This window comes from Empidonax traillii, unplaced genomic scaffold (genome assembly GCF_003031625.1).
Source record: "Empidonax traillii isolate 1590-97213 ecotype Southwest subspecies unplaced genomic scaffold, ASM303162v1 scaffold427:size767076, whole genome shotgun sequence".
Lineage (NCBI taxonomy): Eukaryota > Metazoa > Chordata > Aves > Passeriformes > Tyrannidae > Empidonax > Empidonax traillii.
The window spans coordinates 84,415-107,585 of NW_020955620.1; the positions used below are offsets into that span (position 1 = coordinate 84,415).

Sequence of the window (23,171 nt, forward strand, 5' to 3'; positions counted from 1 at the left end):
TCTGCACTCTACTTATCAAAGATGACAGTAGTCACTTTTACCTCTTAATGCCAATAATTCATCTACTGAGAACATTAATGCTAGTGCTAACAAGTTGGTTTAAATTAGGATAACATTTTCCTCCCCCATTAATTGCATTTTAATATTTTTATTATGCCTTATGATATCTAAATATAGTATCAGAACTTCATCCCAGTCACTACTGGGATAGCACAGCTATACAATAACAGAAAAACTATCAAAAAACGTGGTTCTTATATCAAAGACTTGGATATTTAAGATATTTAAGGGATTGCCTGTTGACTCTGAAAGCGGTTAGTAATTTCTTAGCTAAAAACCATCAAGCAAGGCCTCTCTCACTAAATGTCAGGTCTACCTGACAAACACTGAACTATGTACAACAGTCCAAGAACCACAGCGATCTGTATTATCACTACTATATATCTAGTAACAACACTTCAGAGTCACCATCTCCAGCAGTCAAATTCCTACCAGCAGTTGCACACTACCCTAAAATGTGGAACATAAGCAACCGTACAAAATGTTGTCTGTCAATGCTGAACAAGGAATACACCAGAGATTACACAAGGCTTGGCTTCTCAGCATTAAGTGAAACAATGTAGCTCATAAAGGTGTGAATACTACATTAATGAAACTGTAGTAACACAAATGGAGCAATGTATATCCTCTTTACATTCTTGCTTTTAACCTGAAAGCAATGGCTAGGGAGCTCCACCAGCTGTGGAGGCTTTCATAAAAATGGTCATTTAACAAGAATTTACAACTGAGGTTGAAGATTAGCTTAAAAGAAACAAAAAAGGAACATCATTATCATGCTGGAATATCTAAGAGAGAGGGTTTATTAAAGGGTATTTGTTGCTTGGTGAATGTGTTCTTTTAATGTTTTATATAATGGTGACCTATCTGTGAGGTTTTTAAAATGTAGCAGTAATTATTAAAATAATGGATGAATAAAACCAGACCCTTTCTTGTAGGATCAAAGTATAAGAAATTATTAACTATATCTAATGATGCGTAGACAACACTAAGAGTTAGAAGCTAAAAAGAAAGGAAAAATCTATGATAATTGTCCCTTGAGTAATCAGGGCAGTACTACTGGGAATTACCATCTATTATAGAGGGTAATGCTTCATTTCCATCAGGTTACTTTTGTTGGCTTACTTTGAAAAATATCTACTGCTGATGGTCACAACTGAAAGGACTGATCTTAAATTTAAGTCCATTTTAAATAGTAAAATATCACACACATTTACTGTAACAGCTATTCACTTAATTGGGGAGGGTGCTGATGTTTTCAATTTCACTTCAATATTCTCTCCTAATTCATGTAACTTCAGTACATCAACTTGGTATATTTTACACAAAACCCTTTGGAACACATTATTGCTTTCAATTTAACATTTTGAACTAAATTCATGACATGATTTTGAAATTGCATTCCTTTACATAAATTGAGAAATTTTAATAAAGCCTCTCTAGTCTCCTGTGTATTCAACAAGTAATGCTTCAGCATGGCTTCTAAGCAACTTTCCTGCCATGTCCAATCTTCCCCCTCCCCCCCAAATCCTAACACTTCAAATACACTCTTTAGCTATCCTTATTGCAGCCTACATGAGAATTATAAGTATTCACTGTCTTTGTTTACTTGGTACTTGCTACATGTTTTGAGTCAACAATGTATGTGATAGATTTAGGGCATTAAAAATAGCAGAAAACAAACTTATGAAAGATTCATGTGTTTTTTAAGGCTACCCATGGAATGAATCTCTCAGTCAAAACTAAGCAGGTTTTACAAAAGCAAAATGCCTGCTGGCTTCACAAATTTCAGTTCTTCCTCAAGATTTGCTAAAGCAATGCTAGCTGAAGAACTGAAACCGTGTTACAGAAGAGGTCCTCAATTAGCCCTAGATCACACATCACACAAGAGGATGAGAAATATGGGCAGATTAGGTTAGGCAGGTGACAAGAAATGGAAGGGTAAATTAGCGCATGTGGCCAGCTTGCCACGTGAAAGAGCAGATAGGGTATTCCAGCGTCAAAGATTAAAATAAGGAGGATTACAGCAAATCATTTAAGTGCAAGAGTCACCCTATCTTACATGCTAGGCCCACGCTCCAGCACAACATGAGGTAAGAACAGAGGTGGTCCCACTGGGTTCTGTGAGGTAAACTGAAAAGGTTCTCATGCATAAGTGACTTCCTTGCAATTCAAAAGCCTGAAGTCAAACACGTGTGAGCGCCCTGAGGAAATATGGATTAAAGTAGAGTCATACTGAAAACGCAAAGGAACATTCTGTAATGCAGAAAAAAAAAAATCAGGAAAAAAGGATGTACGCACATCCTATTCTTCCTGCAATCCACCATAACTTTATCATAGATGTTTATGAAAGATAATTCTCCTAAAGTATGGGTATTTGTAAATGCTGAATGAACTCAGCAGAGAATGTAGCAGAGTGGGATTGAAAGGGAGCCTCTAACTGCATAAATTGCTCTATAAATTACCTGAGAAAGGCTGTGAGAAACAGGGAGGGAGAAAACATCCACCACACTGGGCTTCATTCAATGGGCCTGTTTTCCTCACATGAACATGAGATTTACTCATTTTTACCATAAGCACTTTGATTTCAAAGCAAATTCCCTTTTCTGCTCTGTTGAAGTTTTCTTTTACTGATGGTGAGAGAAGGCTTAGGAATGAAAAGGCTTCCAAAATCACATAAAATTATTAATACATACTCAAACATATAAACATCAGATTTAAGTCTTAATTTCTTTCATTTGTTTTCTATCACATATAAATTCCAGACCAAGATAAATACATTCATTATTGAATTAGCTTTAAATAATGCTTCTTTCTATGCTGAACCATCTATCTTTTGCAAATGCACCGACAGCTATCTTTGTTTTTCTCAAAAGCATTCTCAGTCCCAGTTTCTTCTGCATGGCTGAGTTCTTCTGTCAAAAACATTATCTTTCTGTAAGTTGGCCTATTTGCCCATGTCTCCAAAATACTTTTATTCCTTTATTTATGGTGTACAACTTTTCTTGCGAATAAGCATCAAATTGACACCTCCTTTAAAAGCTATGAAAAACAGTTTTTCCTTTTCTGAATATCTGGAGTTTATGGTGTTTATGTCATCTTAGCAACCAGTGGGGCTGCAGCTTTCATTCACATCTATTTCTCTCTCATAACAGCAATCCCTGAAACCCCCCACATCTGTTCTTTTATGAATTACTACACACATGTAGGCAAAGATTGATTTGCTGGGATGGTACATGCCCACCTGTTCTTTTATTATCGTGTGTGTTTTTGCATGCAACAATTTATCACTCTGATATAATTGTAGCCTAATGGAGTCATCATGAAAGCATCTAAAGAGAATATAAAAGTCTTACTATGTGTAGCCTTATTGGATCTGATAGTACAAGCAAAAGATCCTGCCTTCAAATAATCCCCAAAGCTGCAAAACACTATTTACCACGAGTTTATCAAAAATCTTTAAGAAATAACTTGGATGGAGCCGTAGGCATGTCTTTATATATATATATACTTTCACATGATTGTAACTGTATATTCAGAGGCAATCTAAAACTATAAGAATTAACTAGTTCCTAGCTGGTCTGTTGCTTGGAAGGAAGATTTGACTTGGTGCTTTGGCTACGATACACATATTTAGAGGCTTTTTGGGACTAATTTTATCTTTTACTGTTTATCAATTCATGTTACTATTTTAACTGCAATCAAACCTATGACTTTCAGCTTCAGCAGCAGCACTAGGAACACGACAACCCTGATGAGCTTTAGACACACAGCAAGACTGTTCCCAAAGAGTTTCTAACTATTAGGCACATGGATTCGTTTGGAAACAATTACTACCTGCCTGAGGTCATTTGGGTGCTGAGCAGAACTGTTGATGGAGCCCAAGCCTGTTATTTCCAGTTTCTACATTCTGCATACTTCTCCAGGGAGAAGCAAACTCAAGTCTGGCCCTCTGTATACACCAGCAGTTCTCAGTTATTAAAGCCTAATGTTTTATTAAAGAGTCCTTCAATCCACTTCAGAGTTACTGGAGTTCTACCAGAGAAAAAACATTTTGGTATTTTTATTTCATTTCTCTGTGGTATCAGCACACACATACCTCACCTCTGTTTCAGTGAAGGATTATACAGCACTAAACACTGCCCAAAATCTGAGACATGCTGCTGCAACTTAGACAGGCTGTCCTCCTGCTGCTGACTCAAAGTACCACTGAAGACAAAAGGACCAATAGCAGAGGCATTCAGAGTCGAAAGCAGACCTCCAAAACTTGTCAGCCTGATAAAAGAGGCATGGAACTTCCTTATTATTCCAAAGGGGCAAGCTGCAGCTGCCTAGCGGCTTTATTGTAACTAAAATACAATTCAAGCCTCTCCAAGGTGGCCTGGCTCAAACTGCACACTGTGCTTGGACACAGAAGTGGCACGTGGCTATATTCTGAAATACATACATATAAAAGAACACAGCTAGAGAGGAGTGTCTGAGAATCAAGCTGTACCTCAGGGAGGCACAAGCTCAGATTTATTCACAAGCTGAATAAGGTTTAAGTTTTTACAGGTATCACCCTCAAGGAATGAGTAGCCAAACTTTCCTATCTTGGCCATGTCTGAAGACATTTTCTTGATGAAGAATATACTTTAGAGTCATCAAGGGTCAAAAAATAAAATGGCTGGAAGTCATGAAGTTTAACATAACTTCAAGTCCTTTAACAACAGCACTGGGAGAGTAGAGAGATTGGTAGCTGGCATTCTCAGCCTTCCCACTACTCAAAGTACAGGTTACATATCCAAAATAATATCAAAACATGTACTGACACAAGGCTACATACTCCACCTTATAGCATCCCTTAAATCAATAAGTAAGAGAAGCTAGCTTGGACTGTAGCAGGGCATTTACCAAATAGCATATCTTAGTCTGAGTATGACAGCAGAGCTTCAATATGTGCCCAGGGCTCTTATCAATGCCTGGATTAAATTTGTGATGCTGGTTTTGATCTGTACAGCTCTGAATTACATGGGATTTGTTTGTCTAAGAGATCTCCCTGTGCCGTGCTGCCACAGTTGCTGTCAGCAGAAAAACTCACACCAGACACATTTGGTATTAAACAAGGAAAAAAAAGTGAGTTGTCAGCACGACTGACTCACAAGGGGACAGGCTGCTTTGCAATTTACTCCCACCTTTAGTCTGAAATAACTAAAATCTATTGACCCTTAAGGTGGGCTAAAAGGTACACTGCATTCTCGAGAACACAATTAAGACTGATATTTTTAGACACATCTGAAAACTATGCTTGCTTTCTAACCCCTGCTTATTTTCCCCTTGTTAGAAAGTAATCTGAGGTCTTTATCTTTTAAGACAATGTCCTTTAATCCAACAGAATGGACACATTTTACTAAAACAGGACTTTAGATAGCATTACAGGAAAAGAATACCATAACAGAGGCACTCTTATGGCTCTTTATCTGCAGAAGGGATGCCATCTATTCTGCTAAAAAATGTTGGCCTTTCTCCAGTTCTGTTTGGTAAAGGGTACAGGTAACACAGTATACACATACATCTTACTTTGATGAGATCTTTGAGCAGGACCAAATGATGTTTGCTGTTAAACTTAATAGGCAGACAGCTATTACCTTTTAAAATCACCTTTTGTGCTCCACTTGCCCACCCCTAATTGCTTCAGTTAATCAGTGCTAGGATACAAGCTTTAATGGCAAATGTCAAAAAAGACAAAGCTGTTTCACAGAAAGGGAAAAGCTTTTTCTGAAGCTGCATATCACCTAACACGTACCTAAATCTGAGGTTAGCTCTATTTTGCAGGTAAAATAATGAATACCAATTCCACAATAATGCATTCATTTTTTATCTGTGTGGTTACAAGGCTGCATACGTGGATCCTAGTAAGACTGTTTCCCTTTTCTGCCTTAGTATAAATTAAAAATTACTCTTTGAGGAACAGAAAATTTCCTGAGGAACCACGAGGGAATTTCTCAAAATACAGCTCCCTAGTACTAAAAACAAGTCTTCTTTTCTTATACAGAAACCAGAGATAAAGTAAACACATAACATCTATGACTGGCTAAAGAGTTGACTTGTTCAGTTATCTCCTACAGGACTGAGTCCTCATACAAGCATATCATGGTCATTAGCATTCCACAACTGGATCTTTTCCCTCACTCAATAGCAAATCAATAGTTTTCGCATCTGCCTGTAGCTCATATTTCCCCAAAGGATCTCAGTGATCATATTGTTTTTCCATTTTCCAATGTACTGCCTGACCTTTTCCCTCAAGGCCTTACACAATTCACTTTAGTCAATCACTTCTTATTGATTGTTAGCGCCTGCTCATTCCCCATCTATCTCTGCTTTAATGGATATGGGGAGGGAGGAGGTTGTGATCTTTTTCAATATGTCCTGTCATCTACTCACTGGTCTTTCCACCCTTATTGCTTTAGATTACTCATTTAGATTTATACTTCTGTTCAATTTTCATTCCAGTTCAAGCTTAAATTTCATCTTCTCTCAGCTCATCTTTTCTTTTGCACAATGCCTTTATACACAAAACAAACCGCAGCTTCCAGCATGCCACTCTCCACTTAAGACCTCACGTAAAGTGCCATTCTTTTGTGAATTTAAAAGGTCTAGCAAAAAAACTCTCTTGGTTTATAATTTTTCCTGACACTTCTGTTTTGTATCTTTCACACAATTCAGCACAGTATACACTTTCTTCTTTCTAGGAAGAAGCAGAGAGAAGAGAGTCCCTGGAAACACTTTTTCGCAATTCATCCAAAGTCAAATCCTTTCTACCCAGAGATTCATCTACTTTCTGCAGGGCACAAGTGCTGGCTCATTTGTAGCTGCCATCTTACCTTTCTTGGCTTTGTAAAGACTGACACGTTGAATCTTGGACACTGCAATCATTTCATTTCTTGGATTACTTTTCCCTCCAAAGTTCTGCAGTGGTATCAGTTAAGTGCTCCCTGTTGCATCACCACAAAAGGGACACTGACTACTATTTCCTTGCACTCATTTGGGAGTCAGTCTTAACCTCGCATTCAGAATACAGTTCTTGGGAATGCCTAATTCTAATTGCTTCTTTTATTCATCACAGCCATGAAAAATCTGCTTTATTTTATGAAATGCAAGGGGAATGTAACTCACCATCTGCAAAAACTGCCTCATAGATGCAAGGCAAAGAGTCTCCAGGATTTTCATCCTGTGGCTTACCTAGGAAAAAAGAATAATTTTTTAATGGTATCCCCTTGGAAATATCTTTAACTGGTCATCAAGTCTGATGAAAGTGAAAATAGTCATCCTACCTGACTGTTTCCCAGAAAGTTTAGTTTGCTCTTAGCAACAGAAATCAAGGTGCGGAAAAAGAAAATCAGCAAAATAAAACAGAGCTAATGGACAAACAGACAAACAATCTAACCCTCAGAAATAAGGTAATACTGTAACACTGATTTCCACTTTTTTTTAGATGAAAATCTGTATGCATTTTAAATGTATGATAAAGCTATTTTAAAGCTATAGTTTTGCAGATAGGAGGAGAAAACCCCTAGAACAAATCGAAGGGCTAGTGGAGAGGAACAAGCCTAGAGAGATCTTTAGATGGAGTTATATTTATTTCTTTTCAGTAAACAACCATGTGATTGTTTTTTTCTTTCAATTTACTCTGACTGGTAAAAAGTATGGACTTGAGGAAGAAGTTTTGCTGAAAGTGGCAAGTAATGGGAGAGGAGCTGGGCAAAAGGAAAAGGAATAGAATCAGGTACTGTAAAGTGAGAAATGGAAAATGGATACAAGATATTGCAATTCGGAAGACAAGACAACTTGCCAGGGCTGTGTTCAGTAATACAATAGATCTGGTTACAAATGGTATCACAGAATCATAGAGCGGTATGGGTTGGAAATGACCTTAAAGACCACCTAGCTCCAACTCGCCTGCCGTGGGCAGGGACATCTTCCACTAGACCCCACCCAACCTGGCCCTGAAAACTTCCAGAGATAGGGCATCCACAGCTTCTCTGGGCAACCTTTTCCAATGCCTCACCATCCTCATTGTAAGGAATGTCTTACTTATTTCAAACCTAAACCTGCCCTCTCCCAGTTTAAAGCCATTCCCTCTTGTTCTATCCCCAGAGGCTTTTCTTCTCCAGTCTGAACAACCTCAACTCTCTTATCCTGTCCGCAGGAGAGGTGCTCCAGTACTCTGATCATCTTCATGGCCTCCTCTGGACTTGCTCCAACAGGTCCACGTTGTTCCTATGTCAGAAGGTCCCAAATCGGGATGTAGCACTCCAGGTGGGGCTCACCAGAGTGGAGTAAAGGGGCAGAATCACCTCCCTCGACCTGCTGGCCACACTGGTTTTGATGCAGCCCAGGATGTGGTTGGTTTTCTGGGCTGCAAGCACACATGTTGAGCTTCTCATCAACCAACACCTCCAAGGCCTTCTCCTCAGGGCTGCATTCAATCCATTCTCCACCCAGCCTGCATTTGTGCTTTGGATTGCCCTGATACATGCATGACCTTGCACTTGGCCTTGTTGACTTTCATGAGGTCTGTGTGAGCTCACCTCTCAAGCCTGCCAAGGTCCCTCTGGACGGCATCCCTTCCGTCCAGCATGTTGACTGCACCACTCAGCTTTCTGCCATCACCAAATTTGCTAAAGGTGCACGCAATCCCACTGTCCATGCCTACAACAAAGATGTTAAACAGTGCCCGTTCCAATACAGGATCACTGAAAGGATAAGGTTGGAAGGGACCAGAGTGGGTTATCTGGTCCAATCTCCCTGTTCAAGGGAGATTGCAGGGTCATCCTAGAGCACATTAAACAGGATTGTGTCCAGATAGCTCTTTAATATCTCTCCAGTGAGGGAGACTCCACAGCCTCCCTGGGCAATCTGTTCCAGTGCTCGGTCACTTGAGCAGTAATGCAGTTCTTCCTCATGTTCAGGTGGAACTTCCCATGCATGAGTTTCTGTCCATTGCCTCTTATTCTAGAGCCTCTTGTTCTGTCTGAGCAGAGCCTGATTCCATCCTCCTGACACTTCAGAGACCGATATTCAAAAGATCCCCTCTCATTTGTTTCTTCTGGAGGCTGAACAAGCCCAACTCTCTCAGCCTATTCTTGTAAGATACAGTAACAACATTTTCAGGACCAAGTTTTGGACCCACAGCCATTAAAGTAAGTACACAGAGACCAAGAGCAAAATTTGATTCTATTTTTCTAGTATGAACATAAATACGTGTTATATTTCTTTAGTCTGGTCTGCAAAACAACCCTTATTTAATCCTATTTCCAAAAAGCTGGGACTTATTTAACAGAAATACATCACGATGAAATTACGAACAGTAATTTTGTCATAACAACACTTGTGTGCCAAAAAATATACAAAGGACACATTTCCAGAGCTCTTCTCTAGATGCCTTCCAATGATAACTTTTCAGTAATTGTGATTAGTAACCACAGTGCAAAACTCAGTGAAAGCAAATAATACATTAGATGAAGGACATGGTAAGACTACAGATTGACACAGCCATTTTACAGTTCTATCTGCAAAAACACTAGCTGGAAATCTTAAATTATTTGTCAGCTTTAGAAAATAGCCTCACAACTTCAACTAACACTGACTGATGACTGGGCCAAAAGCAAGACATAAATTTGGAGTATGTCCATTTCAAACCTTGGAAGAGCAGACTGAAAATGACAAATCCATTAATTCTAAAAAAAAAAAATAAAAATAATTATAAACTAAATAAGCAACGGTAAATTCACAGTATATTAAATTAGTACATGCCCCTGCAGTAATGCTTATGCTCCAATCATCTGACTTTTATTATTAACAAACCTTTTAGAAGTTTGTCCTAAATGCTGCTAATAAACATTCATTTCAAGATGTCAGTGCATTCACTGTTCCAGGTGTAAGCAGTTTTCATCCAATTAGTGTCAAAAATAAGAGGAAAAAACATCACATACATGACACATACTTCAGCATCTAAGGGTACAGGTTACCATGACTAGCTAGACAGATTGAAACACGAGCTGCTAAGAAATCTCCTAACAAATAAAGTCTTCTCTTGATTTTGCAGGAATAAGAGAAGGAATAGCAAAGAACTCAGTTTATACAGCAGGGGATGACAGCCTCAACATCCTATCTGTGGTTGCCATCTCCAGGCAGCAATTTCAGTTTCCCTTCCAGTTTGAAATAGCCAGGATCTCGTGTCAGATGAAACAAGCTAGTGACACTAACCAGATATTGTTGACAGTCACTCCCTTTTCCAACCCCCATCTCTGCACTGGCGTCCCAACAATCATTCTGTGTGGAATGGAGAAACACAATATCTCAGGAAGATGTGTTAAATCTTTTAATTTTAGCAGTCCCTACAGAGCAATTCAAGGAGTCATTGACATGGCAAAATGGCAATGAGGGCTATACCGCAGCGCATAACAAAATGTCTCTTCCGCTCCTCTGCTTACGATACAGACAAACAGATTACTTTCATTTTAATAAAAAAATTTAGTTGACATTTGAGGTGCTCTGCAATAAGCAGATGACCTCACTGCCTTAAAACATCAACAGCGGTATGTACTGTCTGAATGTAAATACATTGGGGAAGGATTAAACAAAGGCACAACCTTGTGGGCTCATCTACTGCAACATCCCCTGGCAGGGAACAAGGCCAGAATCACCTACCTGCTTTCCTCTATTTACTCAGTCTTGCATGTTCATGGGAGAAATCTTTACAACCAAGACTTCAGTTCACACACACACAAAACCACAGTGTTCAGTATTCACAAACAAACAAAACCAAAAGTTCTAGTGATTTTTTTTCTTCTTCAACTTCAGTTTTTATTAGCACTTTAGCTTCATTTTCTCATGGACTCCAGGTCAGTGTCAAAATCTAGGTGAAACAGCCATTGAAGCCAATGGTAAAGCTCCCACTGAAATTAAGGGGTTTATCTCATCAGCACAAGTCTTGCTGACAGCCTAAGAAAATCCATCATCATTGGTCATTGGTATTTGAGTACCAACACAAAGAGAATTTTACATGAGAACAAGCAAAGCAGTGGATCCAAAATGTGAAGCATTACTTCACAGTATTCAATGTTATACCCAAATTTCAATAAAATTGATGCCACTGTACTAGAAATGAATCAGGAAAGAGATACCATTAAAGCTATGGAAAAACCATAATGATTTCTTTCTTCTTCTGTGACCAGAACAATGGAAATCAGCCCTATATTTGAAGTGGTCTGAAGATTTGCATGTGTTAAGCCTTATTTTAAACTCCCAGCCTGTTTGCCCTACATTTACTTATTAGAGAAAAACACCCAATGCTGGTATCTCATTGTTCCACATCTATACCTTACTAGTAGTTGCAAAAGCAGTTTTCTTCTGGGTCATTAAAAGTGTGTGCAGGTACGTGGAATATTTTTTAGGTAAGCAATCAGAAATTAAGGGCAGATTGCTGTCTCAGGTAAAAGTAACATATTCATTCTGAGAATTTTTCCTGGGCTGTTGAAGACTGTGGATAGCATTTTCTAGTTGGGTTATGTTACTTTATGTACCTCTCACTTTTCAGTACAATAGCAGATAGTGAATTTTGTAGAATTTTGCAGAAGTAAATTCTCCACATATTCTGGGGAGGGAAAAAAAAGGAAAAAAAACGATACCACTGCTTAGAGAAAAGCCTGGAAGTGAAAGTGACAAGAGTTGTTTTGTTGACCTGTAAACAATGAAACCTAATAAAACAGCAAGACGACTAATGGATACTTACGACTCTTGAGCCGTACCAGGAAGTCCCACCAAAAAGTTTAATATGTGTCAGCTCACTTTAGAAACAGTGTCACAGAACACTATTTGTATTAGATAAGACCTGTTCCCTTTCTGCGTCATCAGTACCAAGGACAGTTGCAGGAGAAATTCAGGACATGGAAAGAACTAAGCTACCTACCTCCAGATGCAATTACCTATCTCTATCTACAAATCCCTTGCTTAAACACATGGTTGCCTGAATCTGAAGTGTTTCAGGACTAAACAAAAAACACCAGTTTAGTCTAGTACCCCAGGGTACTGAATGAATACATTTGAAAGTATGTCAGTCTAATATAGAAGGGGGTACATAGTTCGGCAGATCAAGGAGAAGCTGTGGAAAGAAACAGGAAAATTAAAAGACTGATGCAAGCAAAATACGTCTCTTGATTCTGCTTTCAGCAACATCAGGGAATGCTGATAAAGAAAAGCCAGAATTCTGGAGTCACACTGGGCCATCTTAGATGTTAACACAGAAAAATAAAATTTCTGATTGTTCTCCTCTTTCCCTGAGGATTACCTCCTTTTAGGACAACAAAAAACTCAAAATCAACTCTGAATCTCAATTTAACATTTTCAAACAGTGAAATATTTTATGAACAAGTCCTGCTAAAGGAATCTTTTGACAACAACAAAAAATATCTTCATACACAAGATGAATATAATAAAGTCTGTCACCATTTAGGAAATAAATGTCAGAAGGGCCAGTTTCTATGTCTTAGTTCTCCCTTTATTCCTTCAAGAATATGTTCAAACAAGAATGACAAACTGTTCAGATTTTGTGTTTGAATCATATTACAGAGCAAACAAGCTCTCTGCTGAGTATAAAACGCCTTGCATTTTATTTAGTGCTACTCAGTATTTTAATTAGCCTTGTCTTTTGCCTCAAATTTTTGGCATATATATTACTTTAGTGCTAGAATGAAATTTTAACAGGTAAAGCCCTACCTGCTCCAAGAAGATGAAAATTGAACCATCTGGTAGGTGAAATAACTGGGGGGGCTTGAGATTGATTTTGCACTCTTTCCATCTCAGACTGATGTGCAAAGAGACAGTGCAAAGAGAACAGTACCCAGGAAAGAAGAAACAGCTGAAAATTTACATTGCACATGAACTTGTCTGAGTATGGAGAAATCTGTAGTGGAAGAATGGTGATTAACAGCACCTAAGCTATGCCATTATTAAGACTCTCCTGAACTGTGAGGTAACAACCTAATTTAGCATCCATCTTCTAATAGTTGTTCTAACTACCTGCAAGCCACTCCTGAGCCCTGGCATCCCTATGTCCTAGGACCTTGACAGCCTGCTATCCTAAGAGATTAACAGAATTTAGTTACAGCGGAAGATGTGGTGGGGACATTATAATTAAAGCACATTACTAAATTTTTAGACTGGTAGAGTGACAGCTCTTGCCAACAATGAGGAGGCAAGAAGGTACAAATGCTTAAAAGAACAAGTTAAGAGCAATGAACAGTTCAGGGGAAAAAAAGAGAACTACTAACCATGAAGAATATACACAAAAGTGTTTTTGATCACTATCTCCAAAGGCAGAAACGTAAGGGACTAGGGACAAGCACTGATAATGAAAAGTGACTGAAGATGATGACTCATACGAAGAGAGATGGAAAATCTTGTGAGTGCATAGTCCTGAAGCAAGGCCAAAAAAAACTGCTCCAAAGGAAAAATAATTCTCATATAGTCAATAACTCATTGGGAAATAGTTTTTATTATAAGGGAAAAACCTTTTTCCCAGATGCATAATCTGCCACAGGTATCACAAAGGCTAAGAGCTTAATAGGACTCTACAAAAGAGTACCATAAATACAGACACCATTATCTTTAAGCAAAGGTAAATAATGATAACCCATGCTCATCTTCATTTCTCTGAACTTAAATCAACAGTCAAATGAAAGCAAATCTCACAGTTGGAATACTTTCACAATGCAACAGGGAACAGTGCAGAGGCCTGTGATCAAGCACTGATCTAAGCTGGCCTTGCTGATGGCCAGGGCACACCAGTACAGAAAAAAACAGGGCCAGAGCACTTCTCAGCTGTAAGTGTGAAGGAAGTGCTTATGCCCTGAAGCACCAGGCATCGACACTACTCCCAGTCCTGGATCTAGTTCAGTCAATGGAACTCGTCTGATCCCAGCCACAGTCTATGCATCCCTGGTAAAGATGCACACACTGAGACCGAAGCCTTCAACAACTATTCATTAATTCAGCTTTGCACTAATCTCTGAAGTCGCTGATATTGACCACTGCCAAAGCAAAGATCATGTGAACACCTACAAGTTGCTTGGCATTACACTGTAAGTAATTTCCAAGGGTACATTTAATAAATACTTTCTGAATGCATAGACCTGAGCAAACAACCATCCTGTGTCTTCTAGGAAACTGTTTATCTTTGCAGAAAAGTTTGCAATTTCCTGTGCATGAGTCAACTGATGGTCTCTGAGCCCAGTTCCTTCCTATGCACACACGCAGAGTATAGACCCACTGCTTTCATTCCACTAAAAAACTGCCCAGGAGCTTCAATTTGAACCTACCTATCATCCACAGTCAGAAATTGCAAATGGTACCTTCTGAAACTAAAATGACAACTCTAATGGAGCCCACAACTTAAAGTCTGAAAGATATTCTGAAGAAAAGGTTATTAAATACTGAAGAGGAGATGGTTGCAAAGGAGGAGTCTAAAATGCTATTTTTACAACACTGATCTGATATAGCCAGACTGTGTGTAGACACAGTCTGGGCAGGTTTTAAAACCTTATAGTATACTTAAGCTTATCTGCTCAAGGCAGCAGAGACATCCAGCTAGGTCACACCAACTCAGCTGGGGTCTCTCTACCCCAGTGTACAAAAGAATATTCTTGATGTTCATGTGCATCCAAAACCAGGTGAAGATCTGAGCAGACACCCTGCAGTTCAGAATTTTTTCCTCAAGCACAAGCTCCCATGCCAATAAAACGGCACCTTGCAAATAACAAAGACAGAAGTACATTGTTCTGCTTAGCAAACGAAATCTTGACTAAATAGCAAGAGCTGAAAGAAGGTAAGAAACCTAATTACTACAAAGAAGCAGTAGTAAATATGCTCTCAAAGGAAAACACACAGCTGTCTACCTGAAGCCAGTGCCCAACTTACAACGCCTTTCCAAAGTGGCTCATGCATCTTTCTAAAGCCATTTTCTGGTTTCATTTGTGCAGCCTGGCAAAGTTAAATTTTAGGTTAAATTAAACCATGTACACAGACTTTTCCACTTCAGTGCCTCTCACCCTCAGAGAGGGAGTCTTTTTACATTACAAAAGTGTTAATTTTTACATTAATGCTTCCTTGTAGTTTCTATGGATGTGCAAACACATTAAACTGGATAGTTTTAGTCATTCCAGTACAGATTTATTACCTGGGTTGGTAAAAGTGGAAGGGAGCTTCTCCTCTTACAGCTTTCATGTGTAACAGAAGACAACTTGTTATCCATGAAACTGGGCCTTAGTAATTATTTTTCAGTCTCTCATATTTGTCTAAGGAGATACATACACTGTCACGTTAAGGAATTTTGAAAGAGATGATTGTGTACAGATTCTGAGATTTGTAGACTCAGGAAACAGAGAAATAAGTTTATGTCTGCTCTTCGGTCTGACTATGAAGTGGTAAAGGAAAGTTCACAGTTGCCAGTGGCAGTTTTTAGATTTCCCAAGCTGCTTCTCTGAAACAGGACTAAGAGTACAACCATTTCATCACACTTCAGTGACAAACTCATTATCAAACCAAAACTGTTGAACCAAGATGAAGAGAGATAATTTCTCCAGAAAATCTGAATTATCACCTTTTTCTCCTTTAAATGATTAAGAAAACTCTTCTAATAATCATACAAAGTTTTCATTTTTGTATTACCTGGTTGAATAATTCCAGTAACAACAGCGATATATTCCTCAGGTTTCTGATCAGTGGAAATCTCCTTGCTGCCTCCATCTAAGGTCAGTATCTCATAAAGAATCCTTGAATTCTCCACCCCACAAAGCAGAATTACCACATTTTCCAGAGGTTTTAGAACTTGTTCCAGGAAATAACATCTCTCTTGATCCAGGCAGTTAATAAGTCCACACGAGAGTATCAGGAGTTTACATTTATAAGAGAGTAAACAGAATAGCTTCTGGTGCTTGAAAGTTGCAGTCTCTAGATTGTAGAGTAAGATTCCTCCTTCCTTCACTATGTGTCCAAAGAGAGATTTTAAATACAGTGCCCACTCTTCTGCTTCTTGTTCATATATCACGAGGATATCCTTCGTATCTTCTAGAGAGAAGAAAACATTTTTAGAAAATAAATTCAAATGCATTTTAGATCCATTATAAATATCAGAAGACGTATCATTAGTTTCCCCCCCTATTAAAAACCTGAGGTACTGAAGAAATCACCTTCCTTCAGAAATCACCTTGAAATGACAACCATGTCCTTATTTTTAAAACCAAGGCAGAAAGATTTTCCACAGAAATACTGGGAAAAAAAATGGCTCAGAATATTATATGTTTAGAATAGCTTCAACTAGTATTTCAGAATACATACTGAAATTGCAATGTAGGAAGCAGAGCACATTCACACATTCTGCACACTCCTAGTCTTGACAATAGGTGATACTATTAAAAATGAAACCCTTGGCTTTTAATGGTATAAGTAAAGAAAAGTTTATTAAAGGTTCGACTGCATTTCTTTTCCACTATATTGATTTTTACATATGAGAAAGAAAGCTTTACTTGTGTAAGAAAAGGGATTGAAATACAGTCTTAAGCTGTGCCAGGGGAGGTTTAGGTTGGCTATTAGGACAAAATTTTTTACAGAGAGAGTAATCAGACACTGGAATGGGCTGCCCAGGGAGGTGGTGGATTCACTGGCCCCAGAGGGTTTTAAGATGAGGCTGGATGTGGCACAGAGTGCCATGGTCTAGTAACCATGGTGGTAGTGGATCACGGATTGAACTTGATGATCTTGGAGGTCTTTTCTAACCCAGTTGATTCTATGATTCTATATCCAACACTACATTTGATGGAAGAAAGGCTCTGCAACACACATCTCATAAAGCCTTAATTTAATAGGGTTTCCATATTTAGTTTGTCTTTTCTATCTATATACAGCGGGAAGAGTCATACTGCTGAGGAGAGACTCACACAAGCAAGGTTTTCCATACTACAGTATAGTGCAATGTCTATTGAAGCAAGCAGCTAACGCTATTAAGTTACCTGCGAGAAACCAATGTAGATTCCTCTTGAATTATAAGCATGTTTGTGTTTTCCCCTGCCACTGATTTGCCCTGTATTAAGAGTTGACTTCAATATTAAGCATGAATGTAAGGCCTACAACTTCGCCTAAATTGGATTAAAAGGTGAAATATCACTATTTTGAAATGCTTTCTTAACTTGAAATGTGATGTCCTCTATCAAAATCTACTCCGTGTACCTGTAACTTTCCCCTGTTGCCCATTGTTTTTGCCTTCAGAAATTTTACTAAGATACACATGCTTGAAAGCAACTTACTTGAAAATTCAAGCCCACCAACACTCTGCTTTCAGAACAGTATTACTTCAGTCTGATACAAAAAGACTCTAGCTTTAATGCAACACTAACCAACACTGAATACACAGTACCAATGCATAACTTTCAACTAGACTTTTTTCCCCTTTATTATTTCTGTATCTTACTGAATAATTCTTTGAAGTTACTGCACTTGGAATATAATGTGAGATTAATTTTGTTCCCTTGAAAGTTAATGTAATAGAAACTATCATATCCTGACAAAATTAAGCTGTGCTTCAACTGCTCCTACTTGGGACCTGTCTCAAAGGTAGAAATAAAATGTATTATTAGTTGAGCAATGAGAAACAGCAAGAGAATTTCTGCAGTCATCCATAACCTGAAAGGGTTCTTCTGACAAGCAAAACTATTCTGCAGTTATTGGTGTGTGGCTGCCCATGAAAGCACAACTCTTAAAACATGCCATCTGAAAGCCTCTTCGAAAAAACCTGCTGAATCTTTTGAGAACCAAGTGAGACAGGAACATCTTTGCAGACTACTGTGACCTAGAAGGAATCAAGAAATTGCATATATAAGGCAAAAAACCCACGTCTTTTGTGGCAACAATTATAAGATACAGTATGGAGTAGAGGCATTAAAAAAACCCAAACAAGTACATTAGAGAGTGAAAGGAAATCTCCAGAACTCTGCAATGCACCAAACACATCCAGAAGGCAAAGGAAACAAATCAAACATTAGTGGCCAACACCTACTCTTAAACAGGTACCTCAGTTTATGAACCTTGCAATCTTTTAAGATTGCATGCTTAGAAGTAAGCAAGAAGTACTTGGTAACACTCGTCTTTGAGAACAACATTGCACAGTTGTCAGCTTATTCCCTGCCTTTTAAAGACCTTGTAGATTTACAGAGGTTTGTGAAGGTTTGTAGATTATATGCTTTACTTTTAGATATCTGCATTTTACTACAGTTGTTTCTAGAAACTCAGTATTAACATACTTTGTTTGACTTGAACAAGGCTGATTTCAATTGGGGTTCAAAAATTGGCTCTACAGTCCCACTGCCATAGGACGCTTTGGTAAAAAGAAAAAAAAGTGACTTTTGAAAACCAACGTTTACCCAAGTTTTAACTGAAAGATGGAACACCATCTTTCTCAGGATCATCCAGAATCTCTTCCAGTTAGGGTACAATGTCATTCCCTGTTGTTCACTCAGCTGCCCTGGAATTCCTGTGACCACGTACCAAGCTTGCCACAGTCAGCTCTAACAAAAAAAGTAAGTCAAGTCTGTTTATAATTCTCACTCGAATCACACTAGCCTTTGATACCTGCCTGAAGAAAACTCCCTTTCTAATTGTCCTCCACCACTATGCTGAGAAAGGAGAGAGATGCTACCTGCTAGAGAAAGCATAAAATGTGTCCCCTTTATTTCTTCCTATCACAGTTGTCCTCACTTGGGAAAGGGAAGGTTGTTGCTTTTTTTTTTTTTTTATTTATTTTTAATTAGCAATCTTAAAAGGAAAGACATTTGAGAAAGAAGTGTGCAAACTCTGTACATAATGAGTTACTGTCCATCAGCAAAAACTTGTTAAAATAAGTACAAAGGTGAAGTGGAAAGGCACAGAATAGAGGTTCTTGCTCACTTTCTCACAATATATTGATGAAAAATTGGGGCAACATAAGTGATATGGAAAGACACCCATTGCAGCTTTAATTCTGCGAATAGTAGACTACGCTCTCCAGGATTACCATGAGTATCCTCTCATGCTAAAAACTTAACACCAAAAGAAGCAGCTTTTTTTTTTTTTTTTTTTTTCAGTCAAGGAGTGCCAGGAGAGAGCTATTGAAGAATTTACAAGTCGACTGCACTTATCTGATTAGGCTTTTCTATATCTCCAGATTCTAGTTTCATTGTCTAAATCAGAAATCACCCAAGGGGAATGCACGACATTCTCCCATGAATTCCCCTTTCACAGAAACATGCCATCTTCACCTATAGAGTCTTAGGTCCATGGTTTTTAAAACTATCAGGGTTTGGAAAAGGTCTGGTTTTCCTCTGAGACATCTCTTCTGCTCCCCCTTTCCTCTGTATTTCTTTCACCCTGTAGGATAAAACTGGGTATAATCAAGAAAAATGGGTATAATCATGAGAAACATAAGGAGGCATAAAATAACCCAGACTCCCATCTTTGCTCAGAGATTTTCTTCTAATCTCAAGAAGATTCATTTTTTGGGGGGCTGAATGTAGGATGAGAACGGCAAGCATACATACTAGTTCAAACAAAACTTCAGAAACTAAAGACCTTTACTCTCTTGGCCCCTTTGCAATCTTTTTCATAGTGATTCAGCCATTCATCTCTTCACATTGCTTGCCCTGATCACTTACAGTAATATAATAAGGAACTAGGGAAAAAGTTTCACTAGCACTTCAAACAACCCCTTCAATACAACATTTGGAAACAAAGCGAGAACATTTAATTCAGCACTAATCAGTGGCCTTAGCACAATCAACTGCCCCTCACCCATCTAGAAGGCGTTGATTTTCCCAGCCAGCACACCTCACACACATCCAGTAAATGTGTCTCTCGAAATGCAGCTCTAGCTCTTGGTTGCTTGAATTCTGAAAGGCGAATCCCCTGAAGCAAGCCAAAATGCATTCACCGCAGGAAGGACTGCACAAAGCACTTTAGAACTACTTGCAGATAATGGAAAATGTTTCCAAAGCAGTCATGTTGCTCCTCTGATATATTCCAGTAATGAAAATTATAAAAGCCACTGGCAAACTTCAGAGTGAGATCAGAAAGTAGTAAAAATTGCTGCAGCATTGTGGCACACCTGTTTCAATTAAAGCAATTATCCTAAAACACAGGACATTCCTGCAACCACCACATCAGCCAGCAGAGTGGCTGCACTTCTATTTTCAGAGGACTATTTAACTGGCATGTAATAAGAATATTTTCACCGTTTCCGTGCTTTCTGTTGCTAATTGATAAGCTGTATGTGAAAACACTTGCTCTATCTGTATAAAATCAACCCTCACATTTTCATCCTTCCTAGTAAGCTTAGTAAGGTCTGGAGTGGGTAAAATGAGATTCTACAGAGAGGAACAATTTTTCTACAAATGGGGTGAGTTTAGGGTTGATCTTGTTGGCTTTCTAGGTAAAGAAATTCCATTGACCTTCCCTACAGCAATAATGGGAACAGAGTAAAATAAGTTCCTGGGGTACCTCTGACTGCATGGACCTGGCACAGGTAGACTACAAAGATACCTGACCGTTAAACCTTACAAATCTAACATTATGCCCAAAAAGCTGTTCCTCTTTAACTGATATGGCCTTATTCCCTTGTTTAGGCTCTCTCTGACCTGTCCTATGAATACATGCAGCTGAATATCTAAAGATGGGCAGGTTCATTTCTAATGAACAAGACTGAACACAAACACAGGATACAGAAGTCAGAACTCAGTTCTCTATTTCAAGGCAGATCTTGTCCGTTATCACAATTACAATGAGGCAAAATTTCATGTCATTACAGTCACTTCCTCACACCTTTGGTAGATTTTAGCAGAAAACAACCGGGTAATTCAGAAATGGTTTAGACATGAACAAATAAAGAAGAGAAAAATACATCATAATGACAGTATAAAGAGCTGAGTAACAGACTACTTTTTTATGATTGCTGTGGAATAAGTCTGTAGGGTCACAGAAAAACCTGAGCAAGCTGCATCAAGTTTGTATTAACAGATGCTATTGCTACTAGAAACAACCATCACCTGAAACTTTCCCTTACACTGTCACTACAACTATAGGTTCATAAACAGGGAACAGTTAAAGAAAAAATTAATTACAAAATGTCAGTGTTAGGGTAAACCAAAGTGCCCTCCTGTTTATTTTATTTTTTAATTATTGCCAGTTTTATCAGGATCTCTCTAGGTGTCCCCATCCTGACTTAGCCCGGGCAATTCTGGATTTATGATCACATTTACACTCTGCTCATTTAAATTCAACGTCTTTGCTTTTTCTTTTGCCTTCTGTTGCTTTTTTTCTCTGTCACCTTTGATTCCATTGTTACTTCAGTTTCCCACAAATTCTTATCTCTAATTCCTTCGACATAAGAAACAGAGAATAGAAAACATGTTCTGCAGACATTAATTAGTGCTAGGGGAAACGGTCTTGTGAAATTCATTACATGCACCTCTATCACAACAGAACATATCTCAGAAAATAATGCATATACAACAAAACAAAAAGCACTTAATTTGCAAGCAATAACATTTTGGGTAAGTTGCTGTGATTCCAGCTGCTGTGATCTGGGAAGGTCACACGGTAGCACTGATGTATAAAACAAGAAAAGTGTTTTAGACATTAACTACTGTAATTTGTACACCAGGGACTTGGCAGACACTGATCATCAGACGATGTTCATCAATAAATATCACCATTTACTGTAATTTCTGCTCTGAGATTTCTCTGTTCCCTGCATTTGTAGTGGAATTAAATACACTGAGTTAACCACAGCTGACATCCTAGCAATTCCTAAGTTACAGATTATCATTACCATGTGACACTTGCCTGGTAGAACTCTCTTAGAGCAGTCATAGAATGGTTTGGGTCAGAAGGGACCCTTAAAAACCATTGAATTCCAATATTCTGACACGGCAAGGACACCTTCCACTATTCCAGGTTGCTCAAAGCCCCATCCAACCTGGCTGCGAACACTTCCAATAATGGGGCATCAACAACTTCTCCGGGCAACCTGTTCCAGTGCCTCACCCACACTTCTTTAAGTTCCTTTGCCACAGGTCAGCACAGCACTGAGGGAGGACTTCAGAGATCCCATAATTTAAATGGCCTGATCTTCTCCTGCTTTTGCAGACTGATTTAAAATCAATTTTTAATGCATTTCATTTACTTGAGCATTCATCCAGAAATTCAAGGAAATGTGAGAAGCAGTTTTTATTTGATGTATAACATGTCAAAGCTATGAGGCTGTAGGAGAAAGTATCCTCCAGTTTCAGCTCATTTCTTTTGTCCCTTTCTGACAAATACATGACAGTCAAAAAAGTCCCAACAAGAACAGCAACAAAAAACCAAGACAAATCTCCCATCAATGCTGGACAACCACTTTATATTTTTGTTTTGATCTTTCTAACAGCATTCATCCTAACGATGCATACAGAAGGAAGTAAATGAAGTAGAAAATCATTAAATAAATGTGTAGCTTCATAAAATGAACAATGACAAAGGTAATAGTGAGTTGGAAAACAAAGCTAAATAAAACATTCAGGAACAATCTCAGTGGAAGGCTGACTTCTCTATATTAAAAACACCTCCGCTTTCTCTCTACCACCTTAAGACAAAGATTCCGGAGATTAGCCATATAACAAATCACATTATTTCTGTCCATCAGATAAAGAAAAGTTAGTTAAAGGAATGCCAACCTGTCTTCACACAATTCACCCACAGGGCTGCAAAATCAACTGCAATGCCCAAATACTGCTACAGCTTGAATGAGATTCAAAAGACATTTTCCCGGTAAGCATATCTCCTCAGTAGATCTTTAACACATAGAATCATCTTTCCCCCCTGCAAAATAAATTCTCCAACTAGTACTAGTCCCAAAATAAGAATAAATTGGAGAGTTACCCGGGTAACAATTTTGGGTCCCTCTCTAGCAGAGAGCCCTTGCAGAAAGATTTTGTGTAACTAGTACTGCCTTTGACCACATGGCATGCATCCAGGAAACAAACCAATTGGAAGTTCCGTATGTTCTCCTTCTT

General features: G+C 38.5%; 1 protein-coding gene across 1 annotated transcript in view; it reads right to left on the minus strand.

The window, feature by feature from the left end:
* The window catches only part of BANK1 (B cell scaffold protein with ankyrin repeats 1), a gene marked incomplete at its 3' end in the record, with an annotated part of 115,697 nt that overhangs the window by 83,935 nt on the left and 8,591 nt on the right, over nt 1-23,171 (minus strand). The window contains exon 2 of the mRNA XM_027894453.1: nt 15,766-16,164. Within this exon, the coding sequence (XP_027750254.1) occupies nt 15,766-16,164 (399 nt within the window). The remainder of the gene's footprint in view (nt 1-15,765; nt 16,165-23,171) is intronic.